General features: G+C 44.9%; 1 protein-coding gene across 2 annotated transcripts in view; it reads right to left on the reverse strand.

Annotated features, from left to right (window-relative positions):
- Positions 1 to 4214: 4214 nt before the first annotated feature.
- The window catches only part of PTPN21 (protein tyrosine phosphatase non-receptor type 21), a 79736-nt gene continuing 69593 nt past the window's right edge, over positions 4215 to 14357 (reverse strand). For both annotated transcript variants that reach the window (XM_023255923.2, XM_045060347.1), the window contains exons 14-19: positions 11825 to 11962; positions 10325 to 10546; positions 8220 to 8348; positions 7590 to 7824; positions 6917 to 7077; positions 4215 to 6677 (exon numbers count right to left, since the gene is read on the reverse strand). In XM_023255923.2, the coding sequence (XP_023111691.2) occupies positions 6549 to 6677; positions 6917 to 7077; positions 7590 to 7824; positions 8220 to 8348; positions 10325 to 10546; positions 11825 to 11962 (1014 nt within the window). In that variant the 3' untranslated portion in view covers positions 4215 to 6548. The remainder of the gene's footprint in view (positions 6678 to 6916; positions 7078 to 7589; positions 7825 to 8219; positions 8349 to 10324; positions 10547 to 11824; positions 11963 to 14357) is intronic.

Raw genomic sequence — 14357 nt, forward strand, 5'->3', positions numbered from 1 at the left:
AAATTACATGCGTCTACAGTAAAAAATATATATTCCAATGGCCCAGTGACAATCTTTTGAGTAAGGTGTGTATCCAAGCTTTTAAAAAGGCTTGAGGGGCGCCTGGGTGGCTCGGTCAGTTGGGCGTCCGACTTAGGCTCAGGTCACGATCTCGCGGCCGGTGAGTTCGAGCCCCGCGTCGGGCTCTGGGCTGATGGCTCAGAGCCTGGAGCCTGTTTCCGATTCTGTGTCTCCCTCTCTCTCTGCCCCTCCCCTGTTCATGCTCTGTCTCTCTCTGTCTCAAAAATAAATAAACGTTAAAAAAAAAAAAGGCTTGATATATTAACAAATATTTTTATTTTCCTCCCTCATTTTGTATTGCTTAGAAATTGCATATACTTCTAACAGTGTAATAGCTCAATTCTATAAGAAATTAAGCTGCCTACTTTTAATATAGAATTGAGAAACTCTAATATGGAAGGGTCCAAGCTGATACTAACAAAATTTGCAAAAACATTAAGAATCATCCCTACACAATAATTACTGCTTTAAATTCTCTGTCCTGCCAGAAACCAGATTATGCAAATAAAACCCATTAGAGCTCTATCCACCTACAAGTTGTTACAAATTATAGTATCTTTTCTCTTCTGTTTTTTTTTCTTTCACTCTGTTTAACTCAAGTGAGTTTTGTATTATTTTTAACCTGGTGGGTTTGTTTTTGTTTTTTTAAATCCAATCTAGGGGCGCCTGGATGGCTCAATCTGTTGAGCTTCTGACTTCCGGCCGGTCATGATCCTGCAGTCTGTGAGTTCAAGCCCTGTGTCGGGCTCTGTGCTAACAGCTCAGAGCCTGGAGCCTGCTTCGGATTCTGTGTCTCCCTCTCTCTCTGCCCCTCCCCTGCTCATGCTCTGTCTCTCTCTGTCAAAAATAAACATTAAAAAAAATTTTTTTAATCCAGTCTGGACCAAGTTTGTCACCTCTGGAGAATATTTAGTTTTTCAGGCTATTTGTTGGGCTGAACCAGTATTTGCACTGGTTTTTATTCCAGTAAAACTGCAAAACCTTTAGATCCTTTCAGGATATTTAAGATCAAATTACATTTTGAAAAATACCATGATAAAATAAGTAAAAAGCTTTGTCTCGTTCAGGGGTCCATTAATTTGAAGTGATTTCTAATAGTGTGATAGCATATGACCTGTGCTATTTTTTCTACTGCAAAATGAGTGACTGAGCTTATACCCCTCATTCATTTGTTCAGATTTGCTCAGCTGACAAACGAGCGGGTTGACATGGAAAGCCAGTTGTCATTAATTCTGTACTAGTCTCATTAACCTCATTAACCCAAATTGAGGCCAGATTCGTGTTCTGGTTAAACCGGATAACCCACCCTTCTGAATTTCTCTGGCAGTCACACGCTTGCTCCTAAGAGCGAATACTGTCGACTTTTTCCCACGAGGTTTTAGAGTGTGAATTTAAGATCCACATGCACACTTAAAATGTCCATAGTATACACATTTGACAACTTACGTAGGGTAGTGGGGTTTTTGCACAGCTGAAGAACGGACCAGTTCAGTGCAAATTGCACGTTTATCAGCGTGACATCGTGTACTGCTGTAGCCAGTGGAGGATACGCTATATTCTAGATTTAGAGCCAAGGGCTTTTAGAGATTTTAAGTCTTTTTACGATACAGACCACGAAGTCGTTTAATGGAAGCCAAAGAATAACGATCAAAAGATTTACACAGCTAGTTAGTAATTTTCAAAAATTCACAGCCGTACTGCCAGTTCTGCAGCTAGGAGTTCAATTATTCCTTTGTCATCCATTTGTACTTATTTATAATATTAAAGCATAATTTAAGATAAGGAAATGGTTCCTGGCCCTTAACCTGCCAACATACTGAAAAAAGTCCAGCTTTACCCTAGATTTTTGAAAACTCTTTTAATTTCTCAAATACACAGGGTCGTTTGGAAACACGACGTGTAGCCAGACCCTACGTTACGTATACCCTTTGAGTGGGAATATTAGCCTCGGAACTGCTGCCTCCTGAGCTGGGTGCTGCAGACCTTGAACTTCCCTCTTGGCCCATCCTCTGCTTCCCATGACAATAAAGGGAGGACATTTAAGGGGCGACAGGAAAGGCAGGGGAGTGTATTGCCAATTCACTCCCCTTCACCCCTGCCCTGCCTCACGGGTGGTTTCACAGGGGGCATCCCTGCTCCGTCCTGTTCTGTCCCGCTCCCTACCCTTCACGGGCCATCCAAGTTTCCGTAACACCGGATGGGACAGTCACTTCTGTGGAGTTCTCTCAGCAAACACTGATCCAGCTGACAACTGCTTGCTGAATGAGGTTCAGTCCCCACCGAGAGGCAGAGAACTCCTTCTCCGATCTCACCACCAGGGTGCAGCAGGGAGGAAGACTGCTCTCTCCTCAGAGCTCAGATTATGGCCCTTGGCTTCTCCACCACGGTTCACCTTTCAGAGCCCTGACAGTTTCAGCAAGCTTTGGGAGGACGAGCCGAGAAAGTTAACACCCACTTGGAATATGGCTTACAAGGGGGAAATATTACTATATTTCTCAGTAATTCAACACACATACATCTGAACTTTTAGAGCACGATTATTTGGGAACTGCCTGTACTATACTGAAAAGGATGCCACCTTAAACCATCCAAGGACCCGTTCAACTGTTTCTGAGAATCCTTTATCCAATGCGTGCACACCTTAAGCAACTGCACTTTCCGATTTTTCCTGGTTTTTCTAGAATTGTAGATACTGGAACAGAGCCCTCGTCTAGAGGAATTTGAAAAACTCATGTTCTTTTCAGAAATGTCTTTTCCAGGCAAATTGTTAATGTCCCTATTCCTCTATTTTTGAGATGTCTATCCCTCAGCTCAATAAAAAGCCCCCTCCAATTTAATTTTTTTTAATAGACTTTAAACGGGAAAAAGATAGTTTTAGCTTATTCCACATGAAATCCTGATGGGAAACAAGTTCCCTAAATTTATATACCAAAGAATTCCCTTTAAAAATCTCATTTTAGGGATGCCTGGCTGGCTCAGAGGAGCATGTGACTCTTGATCTCAGGGTTGTGAGTTTGAGCCCCATGTTGGGTGTAGAGATCACTTGAATTAAGTAAACTTTTTAACAAGCCTGATTTTAAAAATGATTTACAATAAACAGTAATTCTTGTTTCCATTTGTTCGTGCAAATCTCAAGCCTGTCCCTAAGGTACAGCTGACCTCCAATTGTAGATTTTAAACATACAAAGTTTTATATTATATATGTTATATATGTACATTTGTATTTTCTTAATGTTGTGAATAGTAACATGTCAACCCATCTGAAGGGGCTGTTTTCTTGTGACAACAAAAGCTTCAGGGGCGCCTGGGTGGCTCAGTCGGTTGAGCGTCTGACTTCAGCTCAGGTCATGATCTCACGGTTCATGAGTTCGAGCCCCGCGTCAGGCTCTGTACTGACAACTTGGAGCCTGGAACCTGCTTCCGATTCTGTGTCTCCCTCTCTCTATCCCTCTCCCCTCACGCTCTCTTTCTCTCAAAAATAAATAAACATTAAAATAAAAAAAAAAGCTTCAAAAAAAAGTTGGCTCTGCTCTGCTGCTCTCATCACTCGGTCCTACAGCCTGACACTCTCCTCCTTTGTGTTTCTGTTTAGACCTTGCTCTTTCTGGGAGCTTCTAAGGAAGCCTAAGTCCACCTTCTGTTTTATTTCTGCCAAAGGGTTTTAAGGGCTAAATACTAGGGCTTTCAGGGCATTTCACAGTAGGTGTTCCAGGAAAAAAGTGATTAATCGTGACTACAATTAACTTTCCAAATGAATACTTTCTGTGCTCAAAACTCTCAGGGAGAACATTTCATCAAGAGACTAGGGGCGCCTGGCTGGTCCAGTCGGGAGGAGTGTGCGGCTCTTGGTCTCGGGGTCGTAAGTTTGAGCCCCACGTTGGGTGTAGAGATTACTTAAAAATAAAAATCTTTTTTAAAGACCCCACGAATCAGGAAGACTGATGCCAGAGATGCCAACATTGATCTTCTGGGAAACACCGGCTCATAACTTGCTTTTTGGGGAAATGTACATCTTGGTAATTTTGACATGAAATGTAGAAACTCAAGGGACTAAAAGACACTGAGATACTAAAGCACCATGGAGGCTCGGCAGACGGCAACATCCTACCAAGTGTCCATGTTAATTACACAGTTCACTCTGGAAAATCACATCATTTCCGAGTCCAGTAACGTAGATTTATTTTTATCCAGAAGTACTTTGACATTCACTAACTGGAAAAGTTTATTCAAAAGGGACAATAAATTACATGGATCTTAGAAGCTATGTCAAACATGCGACGTTTTAAGAGTGACATTTAAATGGTATGACGTAGCCCTCAAAAGTAATTTTCTTACAGTTATTACAACTGGACGACAAATATACCATATATTACTCTTCGGATTTTTGTTTTACAGTATGTTCTTGTCATTGGGACACTTCAAAATGTGTAAACCTGACAGAAAAGCATTTTAAAAAAAACGCACCGCGGGAGAAAAGAAAGCACTGCAAACGTTCCTGTCCTTTACATGGTGTGGAGACGGGAAACATGACCATAAAAAACTCTTATTCCGTTCTTCTGGGAGCTCTTTGTCAATATTCACACTTGGGTCTACTGTTACTTAAACAGGACTCTTAAAACAACTTCCGGTTTAAAAGGAACATTTTGTCCCTAAGTGAGCGCTTGTGTCCACTTCCACCTCTCGCTTTCATTAGCATCTTGTGAATTTTCCTCTTCGGTGGGTGGTTTCTGGGTGACTTAGAGATGGGCAGATCCACACCGTATGAAGGAAATCCTGCCTCCCAGGTGACCACACACACTCCGTGGTCACCACAGTGACTTATGCTGCTTTAGGGGTGAACGGAGGAATCGGAACCACCCCTAGGAGATCCTAAGTAGGGGCAGAACCCTGCATGTGACATTGTGGAAGCTGTGCATTGTACAGACGCAGCCTCAGAAGGAAATACGAGATGGTTCCTCAGGTAAATGTTCCAATTAGTCCTCAGACCTACTCAAGTCCCTCCGTGACAAGGCCATCTTAGCCCGGACCAAAGGCGACACTCTCCCTTCTCTAACTCAGCCTGCTTCTGCCCACCGGCACTCGGTGCATCTGAAAAGGATGGGGGCTGGGGGGGGGGGCCAAGAAGCTAAAACTGACCTCAGGGGTGAAGTCAGGAGGCTGGGGAGCTAAAACCCGAGCACCTCCTAAATACCACAGCAATCCCGGGTGGCCCCACAAGTATGGGCGTAGTTTTGGGAAATGAGGTGAAACTATTAGCAACTCTTCCCTTCTTTCAACCAAAAGAAAAGAAAGCCCCTTCAAGGTTTTGATGGTCACAGAAACCTGACTTTATTTATTAGAAAAGGAGCTGAGGTATAAGAAACTCCAGGGAAAGAGTCACTGACAGGGATGGCGGCTCTTGAATTTCCCGGGGATACCCACCGTCTGGGGGCGGCTCGGCCCCCACCCTCCCAAGCTCCCCCTCTCTCCACCCCAGCCTCGCAGTCCGAGTATAGTTAATACTGTACTTTGGCCAAAGGCATCTTGTACTTATGCCACACTCATCTTGCCCCAACCATCCTACATACACTTATTCCTCAGCTCTTCCAAAATACTCCTGGAGCAACGTCCACTGTTACTGTTTCATCTGTAAAGCAGCACATGTCAGAACTCAGATCTGTTTTTCATAAAAAAAGTGCTTAAAACTATCCGATGCAATGGTTTTTCAATTCATTTTCAACCAATGAAAAATCGAACTCGCTTGGGTTTACAAATAATACTGAATAAAATGGTGAATCCGATTATTCTCTTACATTTTCAATCACGTGCCTTCATTCATTTCAGTACCTTAATGAGTTGAGATGAACTCTCGTCTGGAAAAAATAGAAGGTACAAATATATAGAATTTTTAGGATAAGAAATTTTCTGAATATAAAAATGCTTTCTATGTTTGAAAATAACACTTTTAGATTCTTCTCGTAGTTTCGGGTTTGGTAACTAAACTGTTAAGTACCCAAGGTTTTTAAGAAGTAACGAGAAACAGCAACATGGTTTTAAATACAAACTTATACAGGAACCAATCACACCTGTGGACCATCCGCCTAGAAAGTTCAAATACTTTAGTCATAAAATAAAATTCCATTATCAAAAACTAGTTTAAGATAGAAATCTATGCGCCTTAATGATTGCCAGAGTTGCCCAGCATAGCTTCAGTAAAACAGAGAATTGTCTGGAAAACACAACCTCCACAAAGTGTGCAAGTACCGCAAATGGGACAGACCGGAGCCGGGCGAGGCCCTGGGAACCGAGTCCTTCTCCCTCAGCATCCTTCCCGGGCCAAGCCTCCCGACTTTGGCCTCCTGCTCGGCACAGTGCCTTCAGTGCCCGTCATCCATTCACACGGTCTCTGGCGGCCCAGGGTGCCGGCGGAAGTAGGAGTTAGGCAAGCACTTCTTTTCGCTGTAAACGCTTCCCATGATCCATCGGTCCCCGTGACAAGCTGTGGGAGCTCATATGAGCCTTGAGCTTTTCAGGAACTGAATGAGCACTCGGTACACGAACGTGTACTGGCAGAGGGTCTGCACCATCATCATCCTCTGTCGCCTCAGCATGTCTAGCACCCTTGGGATGTCCAGCACCTGGATGGGAAGACAGCCATGAGGGGAATGCACTCCCCTGCGGAGACGGGCGGTGGGGGGGGAGCCTGCGCAGAGATCTGGTCAGGAGACGGACACAGACGCTCTTTGCTACCTCAGCATCTTCTAGAAGAAGCCCCCTGGGTACTTGTTCAGAAAGAACTATTAGGCCGCTGGGTCCCTTCTTCCCCTGGCCTTGGGCCCTGCCCACTTCTCCCCCAGCCGAAGAAGGACAGCAATACCTCGTTGTGTTCCAGACAGGCGATCATGATCTCCGACAAGATGACGACGCCAGTCCTTCCCACTCCTGCGCTGCAATGGACCAGCAAGGGAGGGTTGGGGCTTTTTGGTTCACTGGTACTATTTGTATGGCGTCGAACAGACTGGATCTCTTCGAGGTATGCTGTGAGATGCCAGAAACAGAAACATAATCGGGGATTAAGGCCCATCAAATTGACAATTTTCAGATTATCATCACTGACTGGGAGGACTCTGGATAAAGAGTACCGCAACCACCAACGGACAGTGTGACCTTGGGCGAGTCACTGCCTCTGCCTGGGCTTCCATTTTCTCATTTACAAAATGAGACAGAGGAGGCGGTCTCTCTGAAGCCTCCCCTAAACACGTAAAACCGTTATTTTAAAGCAAGTCCAGGAGCACCTGGGTGACTCAGTCAGTTAAGTGTCCAACTTCGGCTCAGGTCATGATCTCCCTGCTTGTGAGTTCAAGCCCCACGCTGGGCTCTGTGCTGACAGCTCAGAGCCTGGAGCCTGCTTCAGATTCTGTGACTCCTTCTCTCTCTCCCCCTCCCCTGCTTGTGCTCTGTCTCACTGTGTCTCTCAAAAATAAATAAATGTAAAAACACAAAAAAATTTAATAATAAGCAGAGGCTGTGCTGGGAATGAAGACACTTACACAAAAACCCCTTGAGGTCTTCCGGACAGCCGTGCTCAGGCCAGTCTGTGTACTGGAGATGCCACACTGTCCTCTCCTGCCCCGTGAGCAGGTGCTTCATCTTTAAGCCGGTGGTGGCATAGCAGCCAGAGTCCGTGCGGAACCGGGTTGTGATCTTAAACCTCCCGTAGGTGACGGTGTTGTGCCTGGAGCCAAGTCGTGGCCAATACCTGAAGCTCTTCTCCCTTCCACCCTCCTGGGAAAGACAAGTACGGTCAGGGGCACCTGGGTCGGCTTCGGCTCGGGTCATGATCTCACGGTTCATGGGTTCAGGCCCCATGTCGGGCTCTGCACTGACAGTGCAGATCCTGCTGGGGATTCTCTCTCTCTCTGCCCTCTCCCCCGCTCTCGCTCTCTCAAAAACAAACGTTAAAAAACAGACAGACAAACAACAACAACAACAAAACGACAAGTAACGCCAAAACCCAACACAAGATCCAGCAGCGAAGGCACTTCCGTACACGCAGCGTGTCCGAAGTGCAGGGTTAGGGTCCCAGCCCGCCGCCTCCTCTCAGGGTCAGGACTCCCCACGACCCACAATGACTGTTCTCTGGGGGCTGAGGAAATCAATTAGGAGAAAGGAGCACTCACCTCTTCCGCTGTCACCATGGCTATAATGGCAATTCCCTGTTCCCACACCATCTGCCAGAAATCCTGACAGGTATTCTGTAATGGTCCCTGTGTGGCGATATAATCCCACTCAATTCCACTGACAGAGACCTGAAATTAGAAAAGATTTTTAAAAAATCACTACGTGTGGACATATATGATGTAGGCACACACGCATGCATGTAGTTCACGGTGCTACTAAAGAATGAATGGAATTATTCAGAATAAAGACTTTTATTCTTTTTTTTTTCCTTATTAATACAATTCCCATGACTACCTGTTTTATAAACCCATGCACTTGAATTCACGTAATATTTTTGTGGCCTGGGGCAATCTACTTAACCTGACTCTCTGTTCTCATGTGTAAAATAAAAATATCACATACCCTCATAGTGATTAGATGAATCACCTGGCAGGATTAGCTGAGTCAATATATACGGTGCCTGCACATAATAGGTTCTCAATAAACAGTGGTTATTGCTGCTGTTACGGTTCTTCTTCTTATAAAAATAGTCTCAACATAATAGGATCCTAAAATTCAAACAGTGCTAAACCATGAAGTGCTAAACACGTTGGGAAAAACATTAACAATGAAGCCAAAACTGAGGTTAAATGCCAAATTCCTAGAGAAGAAAAAATATTCCTGCTCAAAGTGGTCTCACCTCTGAACCTGAGTCAAGATCACCCTCCAGAATGACACATAATTTGCACCTAAGATTGCACCTCCTTGGGAACAGGCTAAGGTAACAGAGTCAGGAGATCTGGGTTAGACCCCACACGCCCTGACGTCCGGTGACCACAGTGACTGTTTCCCAAGTGCCTGGTGCTATGCTGCCCACACCCTCATAAATCACAGGCACATCCCCTCACTGAGGGCTCACTCACATGGTGGCAGGTGCCCTGGGAGCTACCAGTCACCACAGTGAATAGCTGTTGGGGGGCGGGGGTTCTGATGGACAGCCTGAGGGGGACGCGTCAGCACTTCTTTATTCAGAGGAAAGTACAAGCAGGTCCCAAGTCCCACGCTAGTAAGTGGGACATCCAGGAATTCTGAAGCTCAGGCACCTTCCTTCGTTCCTCAGCTGGTGTCTAAAGACTTTGAAATACCCCCACAGGACGATGACTTCACTCAGTCCTCATCCATCCAGTCATGAGACTAGATGAGTTATTCCACAGAAATGCTCAGTTTTTAAATAAACCATACCCACGTTACAAAGCACGTGCATAGATTCCCAAAGACCGTCAAGGGTACCGGCCTCCGTGGGCAGATGGTCAGGTCTCTTTTAAAAGCCACCCGTGGGAAGCTGCTTACATCGAATATCACTTGTAAACGAAATAAAATGTGGGAAAGAAGAAAAACACCTGGCCATGGACACTTCCTCCTTCTGTATTAGGAAACTTTTCCTTCCCAAAATGCAAGAACTGGACCTCTAGCCAGCAGAAAACAAAAGGTACGATGACGCAGGAGAGACAGCACTGGCCTTCCTGGCCTGCCAGCTGGGAATCCTCACTTTTTCCCATTTTAATGGGTGTAACATTAGCCCGGTCAGACATTGTTACTCGGCTTCTAGGGAAAAGGTGTAACTGCTTCTCCCGAGAACAAAATGATGTGAGAAAGCGGCTACAGGGAACATGCAGAGAACAGACAGCAGCCTCACGGGGAAAAGCTTGGCGACACCACCATCAAAATACCCAGACACTCTTGTCACGTGAGAATTAACAGATATATGTGATCAGGAAAAACTAGCAATTCTGCCACTCTGGAGAGAATTTAGGAGCCAGAAAGAGGCCTGCAGATTTAGAAGAACAAAGTCCCAAGGTCAGGGCGAGGAGTGCTCCCTGGGTCCCGGCAATAGTGTTGGGGGCGGAGTGGTTCACCAAAGGGGAAGGGCACATGTGGCCTGGGCTCCAGTGGTAAACACTTCCTACCCAGGCGGGGGAAATGGACTTCCCAGTTTAGACATAATTTGTTACGATGGTTCAAACTAGGCTGATTTTAGAATACACACACGAATACAATTCTTATCATTCTTGTGATTCAACTCACAAATTCACGGCCTGTTTATCACCCTACCCGCTCTGCTCACCTTAATATGAGACGCATTGATGTAGCCGGTATTGTTTTCTTTAGTTGGGACCAGCTCCACTCGGGCATCGTCATAGGGAAGGACATCTTGGAATCGATTTCTTTCTGCATTTTCAGGGAGTCGTGCTGTTGAGCACTCCCCATCAACTAGCCGTTTTTTAAGAATTTTTTCATATTCTGTGAATACCATTCCCTGTTCTAACCGCTGTTCCAGAATTTTACACTGTAAAATGGAATACGTGGAATGAGTGTAGTCACATGTCTAAGCTGCACTCTGATGGCGCATCTGAAATCTTGTTCTCTGCTTCAAGTCTAGCATTATCTGATATTGAAAAGTCTAGGTGAAACCAAAGCTAACTTTTTAACAAGACATAACAATAAGAGTTAAAATAACAAATGAGGGGCACCTGGGTGGCTCAGCTGGTTGAGCTTTGGACTCTTGATGTCAGCTTGGGTCATGATCTCACCGTTTGTGAGTTTGAGCCCCGTGACGGGCTCTGTGCCACCAACGCGGAGCCTACTTGGGATTCTGTCTCCAGCTCTCTCTGCCCCTCCCCCACTCTGTCTCTATCTCTGTCAAGATAAACTTTTTTTTTTAATGTTTATTAAGAGAGAGAGAGAGAGAGAGAGAGACAGAATCTGAAACAGGCCCCACGCTCTGAGCTGTCACCACAGACCCAGGGCTCGAACTCTGAATGGTGAGATCACGACCTGAGCTGACGTTGGATGCTCAACCAACTGAGCCACCTGGGTGCCCCAAAAAAATAAACTTTAAAAAAATAAATAAATAACAAATGAAATAACCTTGTTGGTGAGAAGCAGAATGCAGAGTTCCGTTTAAAGGTGAAAACTGGCCTAACCTAATTTGTTGAACTCATTTTCTCTAAATCTACGGTTGATTTTGTAATTCCTAAGAGACAGAAAAATTCTCCTGGAGAACAGTAAACACTAAAGTAGACATATCAATTCCAATCTCTATGAACAAATGCTTCAATGTTCTAATCAACGATACACAAAAACTGAAAAAAAAAAAAAGAATATTCAAAATTATCTCCATGGTCCAGTTGTAAGCAAAGGAATCTTTTCACTTGGCATTAATTCACGCCTGTCTGATTTTGATGTAATAAAACCTCACAGCAAATATTATCTTGGTCACAAAGAAAGTCGTGAAACATTCAGTAACTGTTTACTCTTGAGGTACATTTTCAGTACAACGAAAGCAGTCAGAGTCTCATGTGCACATGCACTGGTAGATCTCCTCTAATTTAAAGCCATCAAATATCAAGACTGCTGTAGATGGCTGGAAGAAGGTCAAGAATAACATTCAGAAACAAGCAAAATCAACATTTACTCTAAAGTTATCTGTTAGATTTGCCTCAATAACACTCATTTGTGATGATTAAATGTATTCGAAAATTCACTAACATCTCAAGAAGGCACTTTTGTAGCATTATATGGATGGCCCCAGGAGGCATACCGGGTCCATATGTCTCGTACGTACCCTCTCGTCATTGGTGGCTCTGGCAGGCACTTCCTTTCCTTCATCCGGCAGAGGCAGTCGAGACAGGGAGAGTCCATTTAGGGCAGCCAATTTGAGAGGACCAATTTTTTTTGCATCTACCCGGCTCTTTTTCATTCCCTATAAAAATATTTGTATGTATATATGAAATATACACAAATACAACCCCCTTGAAAAGAAATTCCGACGGACTGAAGACTGGAAACAAATGGAAGGAGTGTTCAACCAGAGGAGAGATTATACTCCACACACACACACAACAAACATTGGGAGGAAGACATTCCTTTCAAGGCCAGAGCCCTGATAAGTCTTCCAGATAGATTTTGAAATGCAATTGGTTTCAAGGCTCTGTTGTAATGTAAGGTGAGGCTCCAGGCAGACAGCATTCCTTCAAAGAGCTCCCAAATTTCAAAACATGACACACACACACAAATCAGTGGCCGTCCACAAAAAGGGTTTTAAATGCAGTTGTGTGATTGCCAGTAATAGGCTTCCGTAATTTTTTAAAAATATATATTAGCTCTTTAAATCATTCTGAAAAAATTACATGTTTTCTGCGCTCACCCTCTCTATTCTATTCTACCTTCTGCTGCAGACTTGTGTGACCTGGGCTGGATCACGACACCTCTCAGAACTGCACGTTTTTAACCAGGAAAATAAAACAGCACCGAGAGCTCCATCGTGTCACGCCAGGGGGCTGGGGGGCACAGGACAGGCTATCTGCCTCCTGAAAATGTGTGTTTCCTAAAGTGACTACGAACGTAATGATCTTCCTCTCTAAGGCAGACAAGCCCGGGACCACCAAGTCTACTCAGATATTTTCTACACCCCCTCAGAAGCCATAATAATTGCAACAGTGGCCCTCGTTTGACAGAAATGGTTTTCTCAGTTGTCTCACAAGGAAATGAGTTTTATTCCAGCTCTACCAGCCAGGGAGGAGAGGAGGGGAGGGAGGGAGGCTAAAAGGCCACTGCATAGGCTAAAATGTCAGGATTCTGCCTTGTGCAGGAAACCCCAGGATGCTGCTGTCTAACAACTGGCAGGGGGGCTGGGGAGGGGCTTATAAAGTCTGCCAGTTTCCATGGTGCAAATACTCCCACCACGGCCAATTTCAAGCTGCCAACATAACATCAAGTGGCTCACAAGACTCCTGAAAATTCAAGCCCGCTCTCGCCAGCCAGTACGAGGTGGCTCCAGCTGTTCTCTGCCTGAGAATGAGCCAGAAGGACCCACTGCACCACGTGCCGGATAAAACTGACTGCGTGGAAGGTCAGTTCTAAAGCCAGTATTTGAAGAAAGGCGCACGGAGTCTAAGCTAGTACTGTCCTCAGAGTACAGACACGTGGTGTTCAGGGCACAGCCGCACCATGGTTTGTGTGAGAACCGCCACCCAGACTGGGGCTGCACAGGAGGAAAATCTGTCCCTAGCTATGGGAGCACTCCAACCAGCCCACTGGTTTTCAGATAACAATCAAGTTCCTGGAGGTGGAGAAGGGTGGAGAACTCTCAAATGTTTCTGCTTGTCTGCAATTTAGTTCATTGTTTTTAATATTAATACTAAACTCCTGTAACCTCAATTCTCATTGGGATGTGGACTAAGTTTGTTGGATGATGAAGATAATGGCAACCCCACGTTACTATGGGGAGTCTCAGGGGCTTAGCAGGGGCTAGAGTTCTCCAATTCTTAGGAAGTCAGTATGATGCAACCTCCCAGTAATAAGCTAACTTCGACTGAGCGTTTTCTATGCTCTAGGACCTCAGTTTATCCCACAACAACTCTCTGGGGCCAGCTTCAGTTACAAGTGAAAAAATAAGTCAGAGAGAAACAGCTTGCTCAAGGTCACACAGATGCCTTTTCATATATGGTCATCAGTGTCAGAACAATAAAAAATTTTCTTTAAAGTCAGTTATGCCCCATCATAGAATTTAGAAAGCATTTTTCAGGCCTAACCTTATGTGGGACTTAGCAGGCAGAGCAGAGGTGACTGTACCCATGCTACAGATGAAGATGAGGTTCTGGTGCTGCCGGGTCCAGCCCACTGGGCAGAGAACTAATAAATGGAAGGATCTAGCCTCAGATCCAAGTTCTTCCACTCTTAGGTCCCACACCTTTCCCCCAAGCCATAGCTGCCATACACACTCTTCCAGTAAAGGAGAATCCGTTATGCCAAAGAAATAATCCAGTCACAGATCTGTACTAACACTAGGGGCCTTACAAGTCAAAGAGGAAACGGTGCCTGGGGGCTCAGTCGGTTAAGTGTTCGACTTTGGCTCACATCATGATCTCATGGTTGATGAGTTCAAGCCTCGAGTCGGGCTCTGTGCTGACAGCTTGGAGCTTGGAGCCTGCTTCGGATTCTCTGTCTCCTTCTCTCTCTCTGCCCCTCCCCTGCTCATGCTCTCTCTCTCTCTCTCTCTCTCTCTCAAAAATAAAAAATAAACATTAAAAAAAAAGTCAACAAGGAAGAAAACTTGTAATTTTAGAGAAGCAAGCTGATCAAAGTCCTCAGATTTA

Source organism: Felis catus, chromosome B3 (genome assembly GCF_018350175.1).
Source record: "Felis catus isolate Fca126 chromosome B3, F.catus_Fca126_mat1.0, whole genome shotgun sequence".
Taxonomy (NCBI): domain Eukaryota; kingdom Metazoa; phylum Chordata; class Mammalia; order Carnivora; family Felidae; genus Felis; species Felis catus.